Source organism: Palaemon carinicauda, chromosome 1 (genome assembly GCF_036898095.1).
Source record: "Palaemon carinicauda isolate YSFRI2023 chromosome 1, ASM3689809v2, whole genome shotgun sequence".
In the NCBI taxonomy this organism is placed as follows: Eukaryota; Metazoa; Arthropoda; class Malacostraca; order Decapoda; family Palaemonidae; genus Palaemon; species Palaemon carinicauda.
Genome location: NC_090725.1, coordinates 263,664,202 through 263,691,499, shown reverse-complemented (window position 1 = coordinate 263,691,499; position 27,298 = coordinate 263,664,202). Strand labels below are relative to the sequence as shown.

The following is a 27,298-nucleotide window of genomic DNA, read 5'->3' as shown; positions in this document are numbered from 1 at the left end:
TTGGAGGTTTTGATGGTGTCTCTCCAAGTGAGGTTGTTTGAGAAGGTCTACTCTCAATGGGAGGCTTCTCGGAATGTCCACCATCCATTCCAGTACCTCTGTGAACCATTCTCTTGATGGCCAAAAGGGAGCCACTAGAGTCAACCTGGTTCCCTCGTGTGACATAAACTTTTGTAACACCTTGTACAAAACTTTGAATGGTGGAAACGCGTACATGTCCAGGTGAGACCAATCCAGCAGGAAAGCATCTATGTGTGTTGCTTCGAGATCTGGAACTGGGGAGCAGTATGTCTCCAGCCTTTTCGTTTTCGAGGTCGCGAACAGGTCTATGGACGGACGACCACAAATCCGCCATAGTTTCTCGCATACCTCTAGATGCAATGTCCACTCCGTGGACAGAACTTGATCCCTCCTGATGAGGCTGTCTGCCATCACGCTCTTCTCTCCTTGGATGAATCTTGTAAGCAGGGTTACATTTCTTTCCTTTGCCCAAACGAGAAGTGTCTTTGCAGTCTCGTAAAGTGACCTCGAGTGAGTCCCGCCTTGTTTAGCTATGTAGGCCAATGCTGTGGTGTTGTCGGCATTGACCTGCACCACTTTGTTCAACACCGACCCTTTGAAACCTTTGAAGGCCAACAGGACTGCCAACAGCTCCTTCTAATTGAAGTGGAGGCTCTCCTGTTCCCTTGTCCACAGACCTTAGATCTCCGACTTGCCCAGTGTTGCTACCCACCCCGAGTCCGAGGCGTCGGAACACAACACAAGGTCTGGGCTCCTTTGTTCCAATGAGAGACCTTCCTGAAGCTTGCCTAGGTCGTTCCACCACTGGAGGCACCTTCTTACTGGTTCCGTAAGGGGAATGCTTTCCGTCTCGAGGCTCTCCTCTTTGTTCCAATGACAATTGAGGTGGAATTGAAGAGGCCAGAGATTCAGTTTTCCCAGGGAAACAAATTGTTCCAGTGAGGAGAGGGTTCTCAGCAGACTCATCCACTCTCTTACCGAACAAACTCTTTTCTCTAGAAAAGTACGAAGTTTCAGGAGGGCTTGTTGTATCTTTGAGGGTGACGGAAAAGCCTGAAAAGCTAGACTCCAAATCTCCATCCCCAAATAGAGAATCTTCTGGGATGGAATCAATTGAGACTTCTCTGTGTTTACAAGAAGACCCAGCTCCTCTGACAATCTCAATGTCAGACGCAGATCCTCCAGACAGCGATTGAAGGAATGAGCTCTGAGAAGCCAGTCGTCCAGATACAAGGAGGCTCTGATGCCTCTTGAGTGCAGCATACTCGCTACATTTAACATGATTTTCGTGAAAATTAGAGGAGCGGTGCTGAGGCCGAAACACAAGGCCCGAAACTGGAAGACTTCCTTCCTATACACGAACCTCAGGTAACGCTTGAAACTTGGATGGATGGGGATATGAAAGTAAGCGTCCTGGAGGTCTAACGAGACCATCCAGTCACCCTTTCTTACTGCTGCTAGCACAGTCTTTGGCGTCTCCATAGAGAGTTTCGTCTTCTGAACATAGTCGTTGTGGATACTTACGTCCAGGACTGGTCTCCATCCCCACGAGTTCTTGGGAACCAGGAATAGGCAGTTGTAGAACCCTGGTGACTTCGTCTCGCACCCTCTCTACTGCTTTCTTTTCCAACAAGAGAGACATTTGGAGGTGCATAGCCTGCCTCTTTGACTCCTCCTTGTATCTGGGAGAGAGATCTATAGGATCTAAAACTAACGGAGGTTTCATAATGAAAGGAATCTTGTATCCCTCCTTTAAAACACGAACGGACCAAGGGTCTGCTCCCCTTCTCCCCCAGGCTCGCCAGAAGTTGTTTGGTCTGGCCCCTACTGCTGTCTGAAGGTGAAAGCAGTCAGACTAGTGCTTCACCCAGGTCTGGAACCTCTCCTTCTTGCTCTCCTCCCATCGGGTCTGAAGCTACCCCTACTGATGGACTTTCCTCGAAAAGACTGTGAAAATTGAGAAAAAGGAGTTTCTTCTTTCGGTTTACGGCTGGTAAAGTAAGTCGGTAGAACCTTTCTTGCAGTCTTGGAGACTAAGTCTTGAGTGGCCTTCTGGGTCAAAACGGAAGCAACCTCTCTCACCAACTCCTGAGGAAACAGAGAGGGAGAAAAAGGTGCAAACAGCAATTCCGACTTCTGGAAGGAAATGACCCCCATAGAAAGAAAAGAACACATTGTTGCTCTTTTCTTAAGAACCCCAGCTGTGAATTGGGCTGCCATCTCATTAGAGCCGTCCCTAACGGCTTTATCCATACGCGACATATGTATAAAACTATCAGTGTCAGGATCTTTTAGGGTTGAAACTTTCTTCCCCAAGGCTCCCAGAGTCCAATCTAGAAAGTTGAAAACCTCGAAGGCTCTGAAAACGCCTTTGAAGAGATGATCGAATTCAGAATTCGACCATAGAATCTTAGTCCTTCTCATGGCAAACCAACGAAGAGAGTCTACTAGGCTTGAGAAGTCGCCCTGGGCAGAAGCAGGAACTCCCAAGCCGAGAACTTCTTCTGTCTTGTACCACACACTTGACCTGGACGCTAATCTAGCTGGAGGAAAAGCGAAGGCCGTCTCGCCTTGGTCTTTTTTGGACTGCATCCAATCTCCCAACATCCTTAATGCTCTCTTCGAAGACCGAGAGAGGACCATCTTAGTGAACAGCGATTCCTTCGCTGCCTTCCCTAAGGTAAACTCCGAATATGGTGAACGCGGAGCAACGGGAACAAACTGGTCTGGAAATTCTTCCGTAAAGACTTTCATAATCTTTTTAAGATCGACTGAATGATGAAGTGTCTTAGGCTCTTCTCCCTCAGAGAAATCATCCAAAAGTTCAGCCAGGGAAAAGTGATCATCAGGCTCTTCCTCCGAAAAAACTCTGTCGTAGAGGCATCTTGCAGAACAAGAGGAGACTCTTTACGGTCCCGACCACTGTCCAACACAGGTGTAGGGTTATCACGTACAGTGTCACTATGAGCCAACGCTCGACGCTCAGAAAGCAGTCGCTCACGATCATGAGGATCGGCACTACGGAGACCGTGATCTTGACACTCGGTATGACTAACGTCATCATGACGTTCGCTGCTCTTACGCTCGGCGTCACGTCCGACTGCATGTCGTTCAACATCTGATTGAGATTGGATATCACGTTTCACTTGATGTTTAGCGTCATGTTTAGCTGCATGGCGATCGTCGTCACGCTTGGTTGGTTGACGCTCGACGTCACACCTGGTAGCTTGACGTTTGGTGTCAAGAGGATCAGGATCTCGATGTTTCACAGACACCTTATCACGTCGTTCAGCGCCGTGTTTAACCACTTGACGCTTGGGAAGCTGTGCGTCGTCAAGCGCTACTAGACTAGCCGCCTTACGACGCTTAGCGTCAAGTTGCGAAGTTTCCCGGCGGTCGGGATCTTGGCGAACCACATTCTTGTTGACAACAGGGTGATACGTCTGCATAAAAGACGAGAGCTGCTACAGCATGTCTTGCAGCATACTCCAATTCGGGTCAACATGAGGTGATGCAGGTGAAGTAACTTCAACCGCAAACTCACCTTCTTCATCGCTCACGTAACGCGCCGAGAGTCCGGAAGACGAAAAACAGTCTGATGGTGGCGGCAGAGCATGAACCGTGATACCAGACTTAGGAACAAGATCCGCAGCAGGCTGAACTAGACATTTGTCAGCTTCTGACATCCTATCAGGACGTTTAGCAGGAGAACCTTCTACAGATGAAGGGAAACGGTCTGGACTGCTCCAATGGCAACAGCCAGGCGCTTGCGGTGACAAGTCGCGACATTGAGCTACTGCATCCATTTTACTCTTAAGAGGTCTGGAGGCTTGACGACAGCCCTTGCTGTGCGCCGCGTCATCCGAAGATGAGGATACATCTTAGCATCTTAACCTCTCCTTTCTCATGGTGAGGGTGAGCGTCCCGTGAGGCGACAACAGGCACGCTCGAGGGGACGTCTGCTCGAGGGGACGTCTGCTCGAGCGATAATGCCTCTCGTTCCCTTTCGCCGATCAACATTCCTTCTCCCAGGGGTTGGGGAGCTTGGAAGAGGTCTAAGGCTAGGTGAACGACAGGCTCGAGCAGACGCACCCTCCACTGCACTGAACACATTAACTGCACTTTTCGCACTAAGACTTTTTAATTGATTCACATCGGACATAAGTTGGTTCCTGTCCGCAGCGAGCGATTCCACCCTTAATCCCAGTGCCTGAATCGCGACCATCATGTCTTTAAGCATAGGCTCAGTGGTAACAATAGTGGGATCTGAAACTACCTCTACAGGGGAAGGATTAGGTTCAATGACACGGGAAGTGGATAATTCTCTAGAACGAGAAGAACTACGTCTAACTCTGTCTCTCTGAAGTTTACGAGTGTAGCGGTCAAAAGCCAGCCACTCACTCTCAGACAATAAAACACATTCATCACACCGATCGCCCAACTCACACACTTTACCCCTACATTTATCACAAATTGAGTGGGGATCTACAGTGGCTTTAGGAAGCCGGGTCTTATACCCTTTCACACACTTTCTATAAGCGGGAGAAGGGTCGGCCATTATGAATAGTTAATAAGAGAGATCAAAACACGCAAGGATAAAAAAAATCAAAATAATCCAAATCAATAAAGTTTCAAGAGAATCTGAAAGCAAAATCCAACAAGCGAAAGCCAATAACCAAAAATTGTTGTACATCACCAAAGATAACTGCCAAAATCCAGGTTAATTAACGAGTGAATTCCAACGATGTCGCCGGCAATGGCGGCAGAGAAGATCTGAGGAATTATGGAATGGTTCTGTGTATCTCACGTGAGGGCGCTGGTGTACACCTGGCTACTCTATCTGCGATTGCGGCGAGTTTTGAATTTCTGCCAGACGTCAGAGACTAAAGCTATCATTATATAACCACCGGGTAAGTTTAATGTTTAAAAGTATTGAATTAAAAGCTCACGATAGAGACGATTGGCGAAATCTAACCGAGGCCTTTTGCTTCAATAGGCATAGGAGGAGATGATGATGATGAAGTGTTAGGCTTAGGTCTTTTGGTTCTCACGAGGTTACCGAACAGTTAGGCAAAATAAATACACTTCACCATTTAACCTAAATCTCACAGGGCCAGTTACAAAAATCTATATGACAATGTACTTACATTAACACACCACTTGATTTACCATTCAATAATTTCACCAACGTTTGATCAACACTATACGTGATATACGTTGGGTAAAAAACTTATTCATGTTTGAGAGGACACACGCTTGAGAGGTGACAGGGCTCGCAAACTTTGACGCTTTCAAAGGGATAGGCTGGGTCTCTTCTGCTGCTTATGCATTCTTGGGGGCTATATATATCTGGACTTTGTTATTCCAGAACCTTCCAGTTCAGCCTACTGGAAGCATGGGGAGCATGGTCTAGCGGTGTGAGGTTGCCAGCGTAGTAATTTGAAGAAGGGGGTAACTAACCTTGCTTGCGAGGCAAATCTCTCTCTTGAGAATTTTTATGCACTTCCTAACCACGTGGAAACATAAAGATGATGTAATCCCTCGTTTGTGTGGTACAGTATACCTAAACGAGATTACATACGACTTCGTAACAGAACTACATGAAATAAAAAGTTAATTCTTAAAAATAACGTAAATTTACATATACTGAATTATATGTAAATACAATTACACGAATGACATAAGTCTTATGTAATTTACAAACATTACTTGAACCTACGTAAGTGCAACTCACCTTACAAGCTGGCTGTACACCTCTTAAATACACAAATTAAATACAAGAATAAAATACTCCTATTCTAGACCAGCTTCTTAAGACAGCTCCCCCAAAAAGATTATTTATTCTGGGCCTGAATCCACCGATTCAGCCTGAGATAAAAAAAATCTGCAACCACGTCATCTTTATCTGATATATGCTTTACATTTATACAATAATGTTGCAAATATAATGACCACCTACTTAACCTTTGATTATTATTCCTCATTTTATTAACAAAAGTTAAAGAATTGTGATCCGATTAAACTATAGCTTCTTCATTCTGTGGTCTATTCACATAAACTTCAAACTTGCTTATCGCTTTGACTATCAATAGCAGTTCCTTTTCAACTGTTGAGTAGGCTCGTTGATGCTTCTTCAGCTTCGACAACATAAAACAAACAAGGTGAAGAATTCCTTCCTTGTCTTCTTGCAATAAGACTGCTCCAATCCCATTATCTGACGCATCCAATTGGATAAAGAATTTCTTGTTGAAATTAGGTGCTCGCATTATCGGTTTCAAAGTTAAAATAGCCTTTATCCTGTAGAAGGATTCCTGGCACTCGCTGGTCCATACAAATGTTTTCTTGACGCTAGTCGAAAGATTCAGGCAAAAACGTCAGTAGAATCCTGCCATCCCTAAAAATTGTTGTAATTACTTCATCATTGCGGGGGGTGAAGCTTTCCTTATTCCTTCGACACTAACGATGAAGCTTTCCTTATTCCTTCGACACTAACGACTACTGGGGCGATTTGTCCTCTTCCGACTTCAAATCCCAATTACCGAACTGTTGCTTTTTCAAATTCGCTATTCTCCAGGTTAATCGTCAGGTGTGCTCATTGCAGCTTTTGAAATACCTTCTTCAGAATTCGGAGATGTTCTTCCCAGGTCAATGAATATATCACAATTTCGTCGAGATATACGCCTAATCCTTCAATCAATCCTAAAAGGTTATCCATCACTCGTTGAAAGGCAGTGGATGCGTTCATTAGACCAAATGGCATGACTGTGTATTGATATAACCCAAATGGAGTTATAAAGGCTGATAACAATTTCGCTTTGTCGTCCAAAGTAATTTAATAATAGCCTTTTAACAAGTTGATCTTGGAGACGAACCTTGCTTGTTCGATGTTGTCGAGTAGTTGGTCTATGAGCGGCAATGGATAATTATCGGCCACACTGGTCGAGTTTAACTTTCAGTAGTCAGTACACATCCTACAAGATCCGTCAGGTTTTTTCACGAGTAAACATGGAGAACTGTAAGGGCTAGAACTTTATTCGGCTAATCCGTCTTGTAACAAATAGTCCACTTCTTTTCACATGACTTATCGGTGATACAGCGATAGTTGATAAGCGCATTGTTTGAACGGTCTTTCCGTGGTTTTGAGATGTATCTTATGCTTCGCCAAGTTGGTTCGTTTCGGGACTTCCGAGACAATTTCAGGGAAACTTCTAATCAATCGGCTTAATTCCTCTTGCTGCTCCTGGTTCAAAAGAGTTAATTTCTCCTCAGTGTCAAATGATGGACGAATTATTCACTTTGCTTACCGCCCCTACCTCATATCGGTCGTCGTCTTCCGTGGATGGAATGGTTTGCGCCATACACGCCTGAGAAGCTTCGGTCTCGTTTTCACTCAAGTATGATTTCAGTAGGTTAATATGTACTTTCCTTTGACTTTTCCTTCTTCCTGGGGTTTCTATAACATAGGTCAGGTCACTGATCGTCTCCAAAATCCTAAATGATCCTTGGAACTTGTTAGGGAATGGGAATCGCCTTATCATTAAGAAAACAAACACCTATTGCCCTAACGCAAACTGTCTGTCCTTAATTTTCATATCAAACCTTTTCTTCAGTTTACCTTGACTCATTTTCATGTTTTCTAGGGAAAATTACCTTACCTCTCTGATCCTTTTCCTAAAATTCTTGACATATTCTCCATCCGTTTCCTCTCAATCCTTCCATTTTTCTGCCAACATTTTAATCGGTCCTCTTACTTCTTGTCCAATCACCATTTCATTCAGGCTACATCCCATGCTTTCTTGATAAGCATTGCGTACCTCAAATAACATCAACAGTAGTCCGATGTCCCATTCAGTTCCTGTTTGTTGCAGTGCTTTGTTAACATACTCTTCAGGGTTTGATGAAATCTCTCTAATGCACCTTGGGTCTCGTGTGATAGACAGTAGACAGTGTTTGTTTCCCATCCAACAGTTTCATCACGGCCTGAAACAATTTTGTTGTGAAATTTGTTCCTCAGTCACTCTGAATGATTTTCGGAATACCAAACTTGGTAAAAAAAAGTCTAGTAATTTCTCGGCGATCACTTTGGCACTGATGTTCCTGACGGGTATGGCTTCTGGGTATCTCGTCACTGGACACATCAAGGTTAACATATATCCGTGACCTTTCTTCGCTCTTGGTAACAGTCCCACAATGTCGATCATTACCTTGCTGAAGGGTTCTCCTCACAGTTCAATCGGGTGTAAGGGAGCTTTCTTGATGTAGTCATCAGGCTTTCCAGCCATCTGACAAACATGACATGCATGACAAAACTGGCTCATCTTTATGCATGCAAGGCCAGAAAAAGAGTTTCATAACGTTTTCTGTCGTCTTCCTTATTCCCATGTGTACTGTCTCGTGCACTGCGGCGATCGCCTGTCATCTCAACAGTGCGGGAATCAAAATCTGACCCTATATTTCCCATTCGGCATTCCCAGGGATATCGGCATGTCTATGCTTTCTCATAAGCAGTCCATCCTTAAAGCGGCTGGCCGTCTATTGCCGATTTTTAATGACAAGACTTTGACATTCATACCACTTGATAAGGTGACTTAGGACATCACCGAACTGCATAAGAATTTTGCCTCTGACCTTCGGTTTTGCGACGCCAGGGCGATTTATCCTGAAAATGAGTGTTTTTCAAATTCTATCTGCTCCCTTGATGATAATTACTAAAATCTGGGATTACTACCCTACATAGACCTGATATAGACCTCCAATAATATGAAGTTTTTTTTCCTAAAAGTAATTTCTTTGACAGACATGATTTTTTTTTTTAATTATGGTAAAAAAAATAAACCCTAAAAATTAGGGGAAAATATTAAGAAAAAAAAATAGGAAACAAAAATAGGAGAAAAGGGGCTTCATTTCATTGTTTTAAAATGAATTTCTAAGTTAAATACCAAATTTCAATGACATATCTTGAAAACTAAGGGAGACCATTGAATTTGAAGGTCAATATAGTTATGAGATACGGGCATTCAAAAGTTTTTCTTTGTATTTTTACAAAGACAATATTAATAAATCATGATTATTATTAATTTTATGTTCGTCTTTGGGTATCAATAAAAGAAAACAAAGTTATTTATCATAATTTAATCATTAATGAAGATCCTTTTGCTCAATATCTTGCTTCTTTTGGCTCCTGTGAGGCAAGGCGGCCGCTCCTCCATCCACAACACACACACACACACACACACACTCTCTCTCTCTCTCTCTCTCTCTGTCTCCACTACCGATATTACCCTCTTCTGAACTCTTAATAGAGCAAATTTTCTTCTTCTTTATGTTAGCAAGATGTTTAAATTGTCTTTTCCTCTTTAAAATGATAAAATTCTTGCCGGAAACGAGAAAAACAAACATAATAATAAGTGAATGTCAGAGGTCAAACTCAAGCATTTACTCTCTCTGAGGTTTGTGGTAGAACTGAAGGAAGAGGGGTGTAATACTATATCTTCTGCAACTCGTGGAAATTATACCGATGCCATTGTTCACAATTTCTTTTACATTAAAATGTAATAATTATCAAAATTTACGATAACAGAAGAAATACTGCATTTTCTTGTAGGGAACAATGTTTATTGTTTATCGAGTTAATTTTACTAATTTCCCTGTAACTAGGAAAGTAAGAGGAATTTTGATAAAATATTTTGTATACGCATTCTCCATTGCCATACGAAGCTCAGAGAATTTTTTCAAGATTTTATGTTTTTTCTCCTATACCCCGATATATTGGCATTCCGGCCGGTCCCCTTAAGATAATAACAGGTGAGAGACTGCTGCACCTCCGTCTCATCTACCGTTACAATCCTATCAACCTTTTCCTACTCTCTTATCCTACTTCTAACGCTGAGTTTTCTATTTCTTCCAAATCCATTGCTTCCTTTTCTTCCTGTTCATTTGTCTGTCGTTCTTCTTTTGGGCTCACTCGAGAGCTCTCCTCTTGCGTACCATCATGGGAATCCTCTTCTTCTGAAAACAAATCTTCCAAGTTCATCGCTCCTTCCGTTTCTCTTTCTCCTTCTGTAGTCACTTTCTTCGTCATACTCTAATAAACTAGGAAACAGATACGGGTAGTCTTTCTCGAGTTCAGTCGTAGGACTACACTTGAACGGTTTCTCCATTACAATGGGACAAGGCATAAACGGCGCTCCACCAACATCATTACCTAACATGAATTCTACTCCTTCGATAGCCAATGAATTTTTTACCATAAAATCAAAATGCCCTGTCACCAACTCGCATGACTGTTCCACCAACGGGTGTACACCTTGTGTCACTACACTATGGTTACAACCTGTGTCGCGCAGTATCTTAATTGGGATCTGCTCCCTCCCAACTATTGCGGCTAACATATCTTCATAAATATACGGTTTAAAGGCATCCATGTTGTTTGGGGTTGTCCTGTTCGTCGTGCAAATGTTAGCTGGTTTATTTTCCTTTTCGTCTTTCCCCGATTGTTTATTCGTCTTCACATTCTGTGAAGTTGAATTATCCTTAACCACTCAAGCGACTACTTTTGGTTGGTTCGGCCAACATTCCTTACTGATATGGCCCCTCTTGCCACACTTATAACAGATAATATTAATCATCTGCACATCTTTCACAACACCTGAAGGAGGACAATTCGATGATAGTTGCTGGGGTACAATCACATTCTGCTTTGGAACAGCAACAGTGGTACTTCTGCTGTAACTATTGAACTTGTTCACATAGTTATTACTGAACTGGTTTACATGGTTCGGCGAATGCTTGACACTTGTTCGGAACGACGGATGAAACTTTATACCCGGGAAGGGTCTACGACTGATAATATTATAACCTTCACTCAGCGAAGGGGCTTTATCTCCAGTACATTCAAATATGTTCAGGAATTCCTCGTAAACATTGTTCCAGCACTATCAATTCTAATAAATTAGCCATCTCTCTCAGATTAGCATCCTCTATCTAACTCTTAAAACATCGTCCTACCTCATAAGCGTAATCCAAGAAAGATATTTTCTCGTCCTTCCGCAAACTTCGAACTCTTTCATTATAGTATTCAGGGGTCACTTGATACACTTGTAGCACGCTCCTCTTCACTTCTTGATACTCCTTCTTCTGGTCCTGAGACAAGACAAGACACGCACTACGTCCTTTTCCAATGAGGACACTCTGCAATAACCAAGACCATTTATCTTCTGGCCATTCCATCGTTGATGCGACCATTTTAAAATGATCGAAGAATTTGTCGAGAACTACTTCTGTGAATTTTGGAATTAACCACTGCGCATTCGTCACATTAAACACAGGTTTGTGCATAGCAGGGGTCATCTCTGTCTGCATTGCCGACCTTGCACTAACATTCAACAGCTCAAATTCCCTCGCATGTCTTACTTCTTCTCTCTCTGCCTTACCGTCTTGCAATTTCTCTTGCTTCCATTTCCCTCGCATGTCTGTTAATTTCTCTTGCCTCTTCTCTCTTTTTCTTCTCATTCTCTCTCTCTTCTCGTCTTGCTTCCATTTCCCTCGCATGTTTTGCGATTTCTCTGGCTTCTTTCTCTCTCTTCTGCCATCATCTTCAAATTAATCAAATTCTCTTCACCTGAAATTCGTTGAATCTCAGCCTCTACATTCCTATCTGCTTTCATTCCTTCACTTTATGGGTTAACTGGTCCTTGCTTCGTTACAAATTCTGCTCCAGCATTCTCCAAAAGTTCACGAGCTGCTACAATATTTGTTCCAACAACTTTCCTATGTTTATCAACGCTTCTAAGGCTAGACACTTGATTTGAGCTTTAATCATTCCACTCGTTGCCTGGCCACCACATGCTATCTAAATAGGGAGCCACTGAGTAGTTACATTAGCTTTTGACAATTCCTGAACAATTGGGTTTTCCAAAACTCTTGAATATTTAGTTGTGCCATCTTGTATTTAAAAAAACTGCACCTCTCTAATATATATCTTAACAAAACAAAGAATCCTATTAACTCTAAACATGATATTTTCATAATAAAATAAATTTTTGAACATACTTATCCGGTAGTTATATATATATAGCTATACGTCCCTGACGTCCGGCAGAAATTTCAAAACTCGTGGCAATCGCAGATTGGGTAGCCAGGTGTACCACCTCCGCGCCCCTAGCGAGGTACCTGGAACCCTTCCATGATTCCTCAGATCTTCCATGCCCATAGTCTCTAGAGGGGAGGAGGGTGGGAATTGAATTATATATAACTACCGGGTAAGTATGTTCAAAAATTTATTTTATGAAAATATCATTTTTAAACATCTGACTTAGCTGGTAGTTATATATATAGCCGATTGACACCTTTGGTGGAGGGTCAGAGACAGCCAACATTGTTAGAATTTCACTAAGAGTTAATAAACAAGCTTAAGGGTTCGTACCTGATAAGGAAGCTGACTTCAATGAATTCTTTCATTATGTCCGCTTTCCTTATGAGATCCAGCGATCCACCCAGGGGGCTGAAGACCTCTAGGAGCTGTCAAACCAGTCTAAAAACCTCTATGTGACAGGACCTCCTCCAATATCCTTGTTCAGGGGCGCTCTCAAGGAACAAATTGACACCCTGACTAAAGTCAATGATTGTGGAAGACTGTCGCAATCTCCAAGAACAACCATAAAAATACAAAAGTTCTAAGAGAAGAAAAGGGTAATAGGATTATGGGAATGTAGTGGTGGATCCTTCCCCACTACTGCACTCGTTGCTACGAATGGTCCCAGAGTGAAGCAGTCCTCATAAAGAGTCTGGACCCGTTTTAAATAATGTGAAGCGAACACAGATTTACTCCTCCAAAAGGTTGTGTCCATAATGCTCTGTAACGATCTATTCTGCCTGAAGGCCACCAAAGTTGCTACAGTTCTAACTTCATGTGTCTGACTTTAAAACGCTTGCGGTCTGCCTTACTGCAATGTGCATGAGTTTCTCTTATTAGGAGCCTGATGAAGAATGAAAGTGCATTCTTCAACCTCTGTAACGAGGGCTTCCAGACCGAGCACCAAAGAGCTTCTGTCTTGCCTCACAACTTTCCCGTTCAGTCCAGGAAGAACTTCAGGGCTCTTACTGGACACAGGACCCTTCTCCAACTCCTCGCCAACCACATCCGAAAGGTTCGGAAACTCAAAAGCCATGGGCCAAGGTTGAGAAGAGCGTTCATTCTTAGCGAGAAAGCCTAACTGCAATGAGCCGACAGCTTTGTGTCTCGAGAAAACCAACGTTTTTACTAAAAGCATGAATCTCACTGACTCTTTTAGCTGTCGCCAGACTGACCAAAAATAGAGTCTTCATCGTGAGGTTCTTAAATGAAGCTGAAAGCAAGGGCTCAAACCTGTCACTCTTAATGAACTTCAGGACTATATCCAGATTCCAAGCTGGTGAATCCTGAAACTATTGCTTGGATGTTTCAAACGATTGAAAAGTTCCTGTAGGTCTTTAACATTAGAAAAGTCCAAGTGTTGGCCTGAATACAGTTTCTAACATACTCTTGTATTCCTTGATGGTAGAGGATGAAAAAATTACGTTTCCTTCGAAGATATAACAGGAAGTCAGCAATCTGAATTATAGAGGTACTGGATGAGGAAAAAGAGTTGACTCTGCACCACTCTCTAAAAACTTCCCACTTGGATTGGTAAACCTAGAAGGTAGACGTCCTTCTTGCTCTTGCAATAGCCCTAGCTACCTCCTTCGAAAAACCTCTAGCTCTTGTGAGTTTTCCGATAATCTCAAGACACTTAGATGAAGAGCTTGGCAATTGTTGATGGTAACTTTCCAAGTGGGGTTGTTTGAGTATAACTACTCTTAATGAAAAGCTACTTGGAGTGTTTACCATCCATTCCATAACCTCTGTGAACCACTCTCTTGAGGGCCAAAAGTGGGCCACTAGAGTCAATCTGGTCCCTTCGTGTGACCCAAACTTTTTGCATCGCTTTGTAATGAATTTTGAACGGTGGAAAGCCTACATGTCCATGTCACAAGCTGTTTGATGCTCGACGTCGCGTCCCGCTTGACGCTCAACGTCACTTCTTGCAGGACGCTCGACATTACTTCTTGCAGGACGCTCGACGTCACGTCCTGCTGGACGCTCGACGTCACGTTTAAGCTGGACGCTCGACGTCACGTCCTGCTGGACGCTCGACGTCACGTTAGCTGGACGCTCGACATCACGTCTGGCTGTTTGACTCCTTTTGGTTAAAGCGGCTGAAACACGCCATTTAACGATGGAGTTGTAAAGACGTTCATCATCAAGAACCTCTCAACTAGAAGCCTTACGACACTTGGCGTCCAGGTGTGAAGCTTCCTGACACTTAGGGTCCAGGCCTCCTACTCTCTTGGTGTCCGCACGCTGATAAACTTGCATGAGCGAAGAGAATTTCTGTTGTATATCTTGCAGCATATTAAAATTAGGGTCCACTTGTTGTGGTACAGGAGACATCACGTCTACCACAAGCTCGCTTTCTACGCTGTTTAAAGAGCGTGCAGAGCGTCCAGAGGACGATAACCAGACTGATGGTGGAGGAGGAGCATGAATCCAGGTCATGCCAGGCTCAGACAACTGTCCTGCAACTGGGTGAGTTGGACATTTCTTGACAGTTGCCGACGTCCTTAAAGGACGCTTGGCAGGAGAGCTTTCTTCGGTAGAATGAAAACGTTCAGGACTGCTCCAAAGCCTGCAACCAGTAGCTTGCGGTGTCATGATAGGACGCTGATTGACCGTGTCCATCTTCCTCTTCAGAGGTCTGGAAGCTTGACACCAGCCTCGTCTGGGCGCTGCGTCATCTGAAGATGACGAAAACACTTTAACCTCACCTTCCCTATGAAAAGGCGAACCTCTTGGGAGGCGTCAATAGGTATGCTCGAGGTGACAACTGCTCGGGAGCTAAAGCATCTCGTTTCCTTTTGTAGTTCGACATTCCTTCTCCCAGGGTTGGGGAGCTTGGAAGAGGTCTATGGTCGACATTCCTTCCCCCAGAGGTTGGGGAGCTTGGAAGAGGTCTATGGTTAGAACATTCAACATTCCTTCTCCCAGGGGTTGGGGAGCTTGGAAAAGGTCTAAGGCTAGGATAACGACAGGATCGAGCAGACGCACCCTCCACTGAATGATTAAATTCGCTGCACTAATTTAGCACTGAAAATTGCACTTTTTAATACTCTTTCCCTTAAGACCAAAGGAAAGACATGTAAGCCTTTTACCTTGTAAAAAGAAAGTACATTAAATGTATTCTATTAATTAGACTTGCCCGCTGCGAGAGATATTACTCATCCGCCAAGGGCTTGAATGAGAATTCAATAGGTTATTTGACTAATATTAGAAATCCCAATATCGAAAACAAAAATAAATAACGATACAAAGTAATTTGTGCGACTGTATCGATTGTCTGAGAACTACATAGCGTAACTTTAACTGTACGCTAGTTTTATTTAAACTCTGAAAATAGATTGATGATTATCTAAATACAGTATACTAATAGGACAAATATATTCTTAAAAATAATATATTCCTTTTACATTATAAGAACTTGAAAACTTTTCATTTGTAAGTAGAATTTTTACTTTTCATAAATAACGATACCAAGTAATATGTGAAACTGTATCGACGGACTGAGAACTATGTAGCGTTACTTTAACCGTACGCTATTTTATTTAAACTCTGAAAATAGATCGATAATTATCTAAATAAAGTATACTAATAGGACAAATATATTCTTAAAAATAATATATTCCTTATATATTATAAAAACTTGAATACTTTGGTTTGTAAGTAGAATTTTACTTTCTATTCTCTGTATAGAAAAAGAAATGAAAATGCAAGTAATACTACGTAGTAACTACGTAGTTTACATCATATGATTGTGATGTCATAGAGTTGGCGGAGTGTTTACCTACCGCCATCATGTTTTTAAGAGTAGGTTCGTTATTTTTACAGTAAGCGGAAAAAACTCCTAAACCTAGCCTTTTCAAGTTATGAACATATCGATCATAACCCAACCACTACTCTCAGTCGAAATAAAACCAAACTAGCGAAAGCCAACAGTAAATTATACATCACCAAGATGACTGCAATTATACAGGTTACAGCGAGTGAAAAATCCAACGATGTTGCCGGCATGAGCGGCAGGGAAGATCTAAGGAATCATGGAATGGTTCCAGGTACCTCGCTAGGGGCGCGCAGGTGGTACACCTGGCTACCCAATCTGCGATTGCCGCAAGTTTTGAAATTTCTGCCGGATGTCAGGGACGTATAGCTATATATATATAACTACCGGCTAAGTCAGATGTTTAAAATGTTCAAACCTTTAATGAAAATATGGCCCTGTTATCACCAATATTTAAAACAGACGTGCTCGATCCCAAAGGTCTGGGCACCAAAAGATATATATTACGGCTGGAAAATTACATAAACTCCCGAGCTGTTTATATTACATAGGTCTGTTACAGTTGAAAAATAATACCCAAACTCTGAGAAAATTACGTAACTCCCAGACGGCAATGTATATGAACGCTGAATATCTAAAGGTCTCTTACGTAACACTCAAAACAAAACTGGGTGATTACTTACTATGAACTATTCAAAAACAACCTCTTACTTAATATTTTGCCACTTTGTTACCATATGCTTCATTGTGGTTACAGTCTTTAACGAGGAGTTTAATGACGAATTGTGGTAAATTTATGGCTGATTTAACATCGTCATCTGCTTTTTCATTACCAAGAACTTCAACATGGGCAGGAATTCAGCATACCTCAATAATTATCCAGTGAGAATAGAATGTGTTAAGGAGCTGAGTGAGTGGAGGACGAGAGCCAATGAAAGGGAGGCAGTATCTATCCTTAAAGGATGCTTACTGTCCAGACCTCTGCCCTGTGGTACTGCAACTTTGTCCACTAGCTCAACAGACATCCCCATACTAATGACAGTGGAAGGAGGGGATTGCCTTCCCTAATGTCCTTAAGCGCCTCTTCTTTTTCCTTCTAGGCTGGCTAAAATGGGGTCGAAATGGCGTAGAATCTTTTGATCATCTAGAAGAGGATGCAGCTGGAGTAGATCTAGACCTAGGGATCGTTAGTGTTTTTAAGGGCCGAATTCAGTGGGGTTGTCGTTGACACTTTGGTCTTTAGTGTTAGCCATGAAGTGCCAAACTTCTTTAAGGAGAGGGAGTCGTGACTGTTTTTTTTCAATCGTCCCTGCAACTTCTTCCGGAGGAAAGAGGGCTGGACTCTGGATGGGTGAAGCATTCTTCAATGCCAGAGCTTCCCTTTGCTCTATCTGCCTGTTGAATTTGGCAGCTACAGCATCCCTTCTTTTAAGTACTCAGTTGGTCCACATGTTCACAGACTGGTATGCTAAGGCAACTGCCTTCACCCCTTACAATACAATGCCAGAAAATTTCTTCTTGATCTCATGATTCAAGAGATTCTGAGAGGAAGCACAGTAAGCCCATGTCACAGACATGTGGTCCAACTGCGAGGTTGCTTGAAGGCTAGCCATTGGATGTAACTTCCATTTCGGTGACTGAGGTAGAAAAAATTGTTAACTGCACTCCCAATCTTTTGACCGAAATACCTACTTTCTTTTGAAGAAATTTGCATATCTTAAAATAATTTCTTCAAAAGAAAATAGGTACCATCGCATCTGGAGATATATCTTGGTTTAGAAAGAACAGTTTCCTCATCAATGCCAAATCACACTCACAATCTGTTATTTTATCAAATTTAAAGACAGATAATAAGGATATAAAGTTGGATGTAAAACCCCATATAAACTTCAATTATAGAAGGGGAGTAGTTTTCAATAGACTTGTATAAATTTACAGAAGAGGAGATAATGGCCATGTGTCCATTAACAGTGTGGAAAGTGCATAAAGTGCTTGGACCATCAATAATTATCCATACTTTCCAGGATTCTTATGTGCCTTTCCCCCATTGACATTGAAAATGAAAGGATTAAAGAGCACAGCTATCACTGATATTGATCTAGTTCGACTTTAATTTTCCCTTCAAGGAAAGCAGTCACTTGATACCCTTCTGCCCCCTAAGGATGCACTCAAACTGCATATACTTCGAGAGAACTACCAATGCCTTGTCTGGAAAGATCACTAAACCCAGTTCAGGAACTCCCAGAGACAACAACCTATGGTTAGATGAAAGACACAAGTGGAAACCTTATCCCAAAGATGATGACGTTGAACCCTCTACCAATTTCTTGCAAGGAACTTGCGAGCTGCTCATGGAAATTGGTATGTGAAAATAGATGCAGCTGTTTCCGTGTGGGACACAAGAACTGTATCAGTGCTTGTACTTAATGAGGGGCTTACACCAGTTCTCAGAATGACGATGAGGATGATTTGTAGAATATTGTAAGGTGTGTTAAGCTTACACTCTTAACTGTGAAGGTATAGGGACAATTCTTAATATACATATCTAGCTATGATACAGATCATAGTTTTCTCTGTAGTTGAGGTCAATAAGTGATCTGCGCTGGAAGTGGTATTTGTGTTTTAATCTATTTTTTTGTGAAATTGTCTTTGGATTATAGAAAATATTGATGATATTGAAGGTTTAGGAAACATTTTCTGATATTCATATCTGCACCCATGACACAGTTCATAGTTTCATGTAGAGTCGAGGTCTTTTGCGCAAAAAGTGATATTAGTTCCATTTATTTTTTGTGAAGTGGTATGTAAATTGTAGAAAATATTGAATAATATTGAAGTCAAATCAAGAAGAAAAAAATATCTCAGCATAATTATCTATTTCAAAATTGAAAAAATTTACAATGATTATTTTCCGAAATTTTAATGGACTTCAAGAAAAAAGAAAATTATTTTTTATCCATCAATTATTCATTCCAAAGCGTAATTATGCAAACCTTCCATCATCAAAAACTGCCCATCTGCATAAAGGTTGAGGGGCATAAGTATTTAGAACCATATCTTTCAATATATTGGTGATTTTACCAATTCATTAGAAAGTACAAGAAATATTAAAGTTCTTGATAATTTGAATTTTGACCACCAATAGAACTCGGTAATATATATTTTTGAAGAAATATTTAGTGTCAGTGTATAGCTAACCTCATTAGCAGTAAAACGATATATAATAAATTGATATGGAATTGAAGGCAAGGCAAATAAAATGAGAAAAACGTCTCCGATTTTTCAATCTTGAAATTCTGGTTGGACCAAAATAGGTTATAATACAGACCCTTAAAGTGAAAATTTCAGCTGGCATCCACCCTACCCCATAACACCGGCCCATGGCCTAACTATTTCCACCGAATGCCTATCTCTAACATGAATTGATTTCAAATTTGATTTTCCATCTTCGTTTCCTCAACTAATTCACATCATTTAAAATTCAACAGCTGATTATATATCCATCCATATATTTCCTTTCCAGAACTGAAGTCTGTCCTCTTTCGTTCTCTTTTTTTATGCACTTACGATATTTGGGAAAAAAATCTAAATGTGAATGTGTTTGTTATTCAATAATGAGTGCATATTAGCAATAACATGGTCAAGTTTGATTTTAGTTTTGGTTCTTCAATAGCAAACGTTATACAATACTTTGTATTGAATGCATTTAACCATTTACAGGTACCTAGACTGCCAGTGGATTGCTGATAGAAAAAAAATCCGGAACCTTCAAAATTACGACCTACTTCTACACTTCAAATGTAGAGACGTCTGCAAACGAGACCTGATAATGTTACTTCGAGATGATTTATTGCCAGACACCATGAAATACTGTGACCCCTACAAGATTTCAGAATTACTACAAGATCTCAAAATATTATGGATTATAGATGGACTTGAGGAGGCAACAAAAGAAGCAACTGATCTTATCCATAATTTACTCAAGAAAGGCAACTGGACACATACTTTTTTACTGGCATCAAGACCAGAGTTTATTTACAGTATAACAAAAAATCTTGAACAACACGAATACACTGAAATTACACTCTTTGGTGTAAACCCAAAAGACCTCTTACAGTCTATGAGAATCGCTCCGCATACTAACATTAATTCTTCAGATATAAAAAAAATTATGTCTGATTTTGATAACCTTAATCAAAATGTACAAAACGAGTTACAAAACCCCTTAAAACTTGGTGTAGCAATGAAATTTTGGAATAAGGCTCAGAAAAATACATTTACAGTCTCTACCCTTCCTGAGCTATATAAAAAACTAGTAGAGTGTCAGATAGAATCCCTTGCTGAGAAATTGACAAGAGAGATGGTCACCAAGGAAGATGCATCTAGAAAGGTTAAAACATGGTTTAATTATTTTTGCCAAATTGCTTATGATCTTACAGCAGCTAATCACATATTGATTACTACTAATGAAAAGCTTGATGACCTGAAAAGGAAGTGTGATGAATTGCAAATACCTTCTGCAATGTGCCTCTCTGAATTTCTCACTTGCAATGACTCAAGGTATTACCAATTTTTGCATCCAACACAACAGTACCACTTGGCTGCTATATATGCAGCTGAAGTTTTCACGTCAACACATGAAAATACAACTGCAAAAAATATGAAGTACTCTTACGAAATATTGCTTCATATGGTGTCTATTCTACAGAGTTCCCTTGATGAAATTCAAATAAGAAAACTAATACAACTATTTAAATGCACAATTGATACAGCAAACGCTACTCCAAAGTGGTTTGAGGTTATTAAAAATGCAAACTACCACCGATTATTTATTCAAACCATAAGTAACATAATTCCTGAATGGTGGTTCATTAGTGACCAAAACATTAAAGCAGCTACTTGTCTCATGGAACATAATCAACCAAAAAGGGCTGTAATCAAAATAGACAATAATCCAATAAATTCTGGAGTAGAGGATCTTCTGTACACAATGGCTAATTCTAAATCAAGGATCTTTGTAGAGCTTTACTTAGATTATCATTTTCGGCTTACCACAATTAAGGAAGTATCAGATGGCTTTATGAAGATCATATGTGAGGAACCTTCAATGTGTTCCATCTTAGGGTTTTCTGGTCATCTAAGCTTAGAAGGATGTAAATTACTTTATTCAGACAACATCAAGCACAACTGCAAAGCACTAAAATTAAATGTATCATTACCTAAATCCCTATCTAAAATATGTGACCATGTACGCAACTACAAAGAAATATCTAGTATTGAACTTGTACTCACCTTCTTGAATTATGGTTCAGTAAATATTAAAGGTATCCCGTCTGCTTTCGAGGATATCATTGTTGACTTGCACTTGTGTCACTTGACTGACAATCAGGCACCCAAAGCAGCAAAACTAATAAAAAATTTGGGACAAAACTTTAATAATATCATGATGTATAAACTCTCAAAATCTGGAGCCCAGCGCTTCGTTGAATCACTACAGAGGAAAGTCCGAGTAAATGCACTTTGGCGGCATATTGTTAACACAGAGAAAATGCAAATTTCTTTGGTAAATTTTGGTCCTTTGCCTTTAAGGCATAACATTCATTATTTTCTTGAGAAATGGGTTCAGTCTGAAAAACAAATCTTTAATTAGACTTAGTGGCATCAAAGATTTTGAGACTAAATTACCTTACAGCACTGGATTTGAAGACTTTCGCATAAATTTGAAATTCTATAGTTTAGTACAAATAGATGATTTAGTAACCAAAGTAAATAGTAGTAAACGTTTTATTTTATTATCAAAAGTTTTTCCAGCCCAATGAGTCAAGTTCGAATCTCACAGAACTGACCCGATTAAAATCGGGAATAAAAAGAATTATATTAATGCTAAAAAATTACAGTAAATATAATTGATAAAAAATAAATGATTTGAATTAAAAATCTATGATAAATATAAAACTAAATCTTATCTTTAAGTTTATTTTCTTTAAAAAGTTAAAATCTTGAAAACAGATTTCAATAAAGGGTCATTAAAACTTTTCTCAACAAAACACAAGTCTCTTTCACCTTCAAAAAAACTCACGATAGCTATAAATATGTTTTATGGCTAAATCACAGTCACACTCATTGAACCCGAGTACTGTTTTACGAGGTGTGCACATCAAATTCACATATAAAAGTTTAGTGTGACTTATGTGTAATCTGGCTAAAATTACTTAAACTTCCTTTCATTATGCACTGAAGAGTCCCATAGAGAAAGGATTGGCTTTATTTCTTTCAACTTATTACCATTAGATTCATTATTCCATTAAACTTGCTATTTTTGTAGTTATGAAATGCTTTAAGTGGGTTATATGATCTTTCACAGGGTAATTCAAAAGCTTGTTTTGGTAAATCGATTGAAGACTTAGCAGCAGCAACCACTTTTCATCACCCAAAACACCAACATAGACAGGAGTCCAGCATATTTCTATATTTACCCCAAGGGAATAGAACTTGTCAAGGAACTCATTAATTTCCAATACCAAATTATTCTTAAGAGTGTAACCCTTTTGGGTTTCTATGGCACTTCTTGAATCAGTACAAATCACAAACTTACGTTTCAGCCTATCTTCAGTTGTTTTAATAATCTCAATTACCAATATAATGGATGATAGTTCGTATGTAAATACTGATACTTCACTGGGTAATGAGAACTGACTACTTTTATCCGGGGACACTACAGCGCAGCAAGTACCCTTTGGAGATTTTGAGCAATCAGTATAAATAGCATAATGAGGTCCTTTCCTTTGAATATGTTCCAGGGCATGTTGTTTAGGGTGACTCTGAGTATAGCTATATTTCTTTGACAAATAAAAAAGATGAGAGCATATTTTTGTTTTCTTTATATCCAAGTTGGAGGAAAGAGGGGTTTAGGACATTTCGCAACGGCCATTTAGCCGCCGGCTAATTTAGCCATGGACCAGTCTCGCCGCATATACTGAATAGTTAAAGGGATATTTAGTTTAACCATTTAGAGTTTTTATGATCTTGTCTAACTTATTCTTGAACTCGTTTACCGTGATACTGCTAACTACATCCGTTGGAAGTCTATTCCAAGTAAGAGAGATAATTGAGGATCATTTGAAGAACCCGTATGGAAAGTGCTGGAGCAAGAGTGTAGAAGAAATCTGTAGTAAATATGGGATGGAAGCTGAAGAAATAAGAAGTTTGGGGAAAAGGACCCTAAAAAATAAATTAAGAAAAGAATTATGGAAAAATTAGAAGAAACTATTGAAGAAAAAAAGAAAGTAATGAAAAAATTAAGATTTATTAAAGGAAATGGCCCACTGCCTTATATCAGAGAAATTAATCTGGATAAGGCATCCCTTGTGATGAAAACAAGATTAAATATGCTCAATTTAAAAGCAAATTTCAGGGGAAAATATGAAGATAATTTGTGTGACCTATGTAAAGATGAAGAAGATGCTACCGAACATTTATTTTTATGCCCAAAATTAGGACAGCTAATGAATGTAGACATAAGTTTACGTACGCTGAAAAATCCTAGCTGGGATCTGGCTGCATTTATAGGTAGGGCAATGCGTATAAAAGAATTTAAGAAGTCCAAACTGACCACAATAGGTTGCCAAAACTGATGAAAGCAAGGTGTTATCCTATCTAATTTCAAGGTAGAATGGAATAAAAGCAAATATTGAGAATGTCATTACGGTATTAATTTATTTAAGGCACAGGTAATATAAACTTAATAACAATAATAAGAATAAGCTTAGAAGCTTTGCACCTATCTATAAAGAGATAGAGTGCCCGCAAACTTATTTTGCGGAGTGAGCAATAAGGAACCAGAGAGAGAGAGAGAGAGAGAGAGAGAGAGAGAGAGAGAGAGAGAGAGAGAGGTAATTATAATGAGGAATTAAGTCATATATTGCATCAAATATTTATAATTTTATTATCGTCGTCTACATTACAAAAATTATAAGCAAAGGAAAGCATTTTGCCTATAGAAACTGTTAAATAAATTAATAAATTGTATAAAATATTTGTAGTACTGTCAGTACTTTATAAAAATTACAAATAAAAAAGAAAATTCTATTTCGATTGTTAAAAATTAGTAAATTGTATAAAATACTTATAATATTATCATTGTCAGTACATTATAACAAACAACAGTTTGTGTAAATGATGTTAAAAATTGAGAGAATAGTGAGACAAATAGAATAAAAATCAAACTCATTAGAATTTATGAGCAATTCCTCGTAAATACTCAACATAATTTCTCACTAAATCTTCTCACGATTGTTTGTATTCGAGTGCCTGCTTCCGTGTATTTCTTTCATTTTGGTGGATTGCTGTGGCCAAGGTCTATATATACCAGGTCAGCCAACGCGCAGCTTAAGCTGTGAATCACCCATACTGTGACGTCAAGCTTCCCCGTCTCACACACGTGGGTAAACAAAAAGGACCGTTGTCTTAGATAGCTACCTATAGAGGTAACGTAAACAATAGGAGACGCTGTGTCCATTATCATTTTATTCATTCATTCATTCTGTCACTAATAATGCCAAGTAACTGCACAGTATTTGGCTGTTATAATAGACATGATAAAACTAAAAGCTCAAACATAAAATACCATCGCTTTCCAAAAGAAAAACTATACATAGACCAGTGGATACATGCATGTTGCCGTGCAGACAGAATTAACGTTGTGAATGCTACTGTTTTCTCGCTTTATTTTAAACCAGAAAGAGAAGTTTTTGTTTTCTCAGATGTTCCACATTTAATTAAATTAGTTAGAAATAATTTTATTGACTCCGGTTTTTTCCTCAAGACTGGAGACTGTATTTCAGATGACGACATACGAGAAATGCTTAATAAAACCAAAGAAGAATTTAGGCTTGCATATAAGATTAATGAAATGCATTCAACTGTAACAGGCTGTCGTTAAATTAGCAGTTCAATTACTCTCTAGGTCATGTGCCAACTCATTAAAATATTTATGGGAAAAGGGACTGTTGGAGTGTCAAAACTGGAATCAAACATCTGATTTTATTCTTTTAATAAATGATTGGTTCGACATAATGAATTCTTCCTCCATGTATGGAAAGTTTGGTGAAAGCAATGCTTTTGGTATTGATGTAGAAAAACAAACAGGTACACTGCTCAAGGTAATCGAGGTAATGAATACTATGAGAGTTAAAAATCCTAATACAAAAAGTCTTTTCAATTTTCAGAAAGGAATAATTCTATCATGTAAATCTACCATTGCTTTGTTTGATATGTTAAAAGGCTCTTATAGTATTGACTACCTACTTACGCAAAGACTAAATCAAGATTGCCTTGAACATTTCTTTGGGTGTATAAGGCAAATGGATGGGCACTATGATCATCCTCATGCTGTGAACTTTAAATTTCGGCTAAAAAAATGTTACTAGGAAAGGAAATTAAAATATTAAGTGAAAAGTGTAATATCACCACTGTTGAAAAATCTCATGAATCAGCCAAAGACGATGAATCTATCACGAAAGAAAGGGACTTAACGTTAGAAATATGCCTAACAACGCAGATATTCAGAAATTTAGATTTTTATTTAGAGAAAGATGCTTTAGACGAGGATGAAGACCTTTTGAGAGCAAATAAAGAAATATATTGGGGGAGTAATTGAGGAAGAAGCTCTTAAATATATTGGTGGATATATTGTAAAGAAATTTTGTGTAAAATATCCTGAGTTAGGAAATAAGACTGAAGCAGTGCTAAGGAATGATACTTGGATAGCATGTGTTAATCGGGGGGAATTACATGAACCTTCTAGTCAGTTTTTTCACAGTTGTTAATAATGCGGGAGATTTTTAATGCTGTACACGGGAAAGCTCTCATGGAAGGAAAATTTTGTTTTAAAAAGCTTTATTTAGAATTAAAGCAGTCTGGTATTGAAGTTCCTGACGATGTTATTGATTTTTTTGTTAAGATATCGGTATATTTTCGAATGCGATATCTTAATAATTTGATAAAGTATAAAAAACCTCATTGACTGTGTGATAGATCTACGTTCTTAATGGGTCTCGCCAACACTAAGCCCCCTCAGATGACGTAGGTGCGCAGAAGAGGCTTAAAATCAGTACGCTGTCTGGCTGACCTGGTATATCTGGACCGTGGCTGTGGCCTGCTACGAGTTGCTCGTAGTGTAAGCCGCCACCCCCCCCCCCTTGCCGACCTTTTTGAACTTTTCGTAGTCTATAAATTTCCAAATTATTAAATGCTCAACAGGCCGCCTCAACTTCTAGTTCGCACTGCAACCTCCTGCGAGCAGCTTCAGCGTGATTATTGTTTTTTTTTTTTTTTTTTTTTTTTTTTATAACTTTTTAAAAAAAATTCTATCACATAAACATCCATGAATTGCAGAAAAAGGAAAATGCTGCTCTAAGTTTTGAAATTAGCAAGTTCAAATTACAGTTAACATTGCCAGGGCGGCATTCGGGCTGTAATTCCTAGGTAATGAGCAATTTCTTTCCGCATCCTAATCACAATTTTCTTCAGTTCGGTTGTTAAGCATCCTTCCTTGACAGGCTTCAGGCAAATTTGTAAGGCACTCTTCTATTATTTGAGAAATACTCTATACGGTTTCAGCAGCTCGCACTTTTATCTTTGAAATAACGATGTCTCTTTTAACTTTAGCTGCCGAACCTGCATGCGTTGTTTGCGGTCGTTTATTTGTTTCACCACTTCACGATTTCTAACATATATCACAACTTTGCAGAGGTTTCTCTTCTCACATCTCCAAAATGTGAATACTTTTCTTTTTCTACGGGTAGACAATATCGTAGATTGCATTTCTATGGTCTAAGAATTTTTCCAATTTAGATAAAGCACCGTGAAAAGTTGAGATATAAATGTACATTACATGACTAGAAAGATATATACAACTAACCTAATGGAAAATAATCTGTAAAGATAAATGCATTAATAACTTCAAAATACCGAAATACCACAAGTATATAAATGATAACACTATATAACTTGAAACTACCGAACTACCACAAAATACAATTCTACCTTTTTAATTATAAATACACTATACTCACTAGATTACTTAGAACAACCCATGCAACAATTCTACTTTTTCAAAATCAGGATTTATGCGGCGAGACTGGTCTGTGGCTAATTTGGTCCGCGGCAAAATGGAATACGGCCAAACAACCATGGAAAATGGCCACGGTGAAATGCCCCATTCCCAGAAAAGAGAAATGGTTGACAAGGGTTCATTTTTGGAGAATTGGTGGATAGGATCTTTAATGCACTTTGCCTAGTTACAAAATCAGTGCGAGGACTAGGGTGGTTCCCCACTTTCACAGAAGTACTGAGATTTTTAGGGA

General features: G+C 39.5%; 2 protein-coding genes across 2 annotated transcripts in view; one reads left to right on the top strand and one right to left on the bottom strand.

Moving 5' to 3' along the window:
* The window catches only part of LOC137655801 (uncharacterized), a 65,896-nt gene extending 43,043 nt beyond the window's left edge, over nucleotides 1-22,853 (top strand). The window contains 1 exon segment of the mRNA XM_068389959.1: nucleotides 19,653-22,853. Within this exon segment, the coding sequence (XP_068246060.1) occupies nucleotides 19,653-21,582 (1,930 nt within the window). The 3' untranslated portion in view covers nucleotides 21,583-22,853.
* The window catches only part of LOC137655809 (glutamate receptor ionotropic, kainate 2-like), a 360,856-nt gene that overhangs the window by 218,422 nt on the left and 115,136 nt on the right, over nucleotides 1-27,298 (bottom strand). The window lies entirely within an intron of this gene.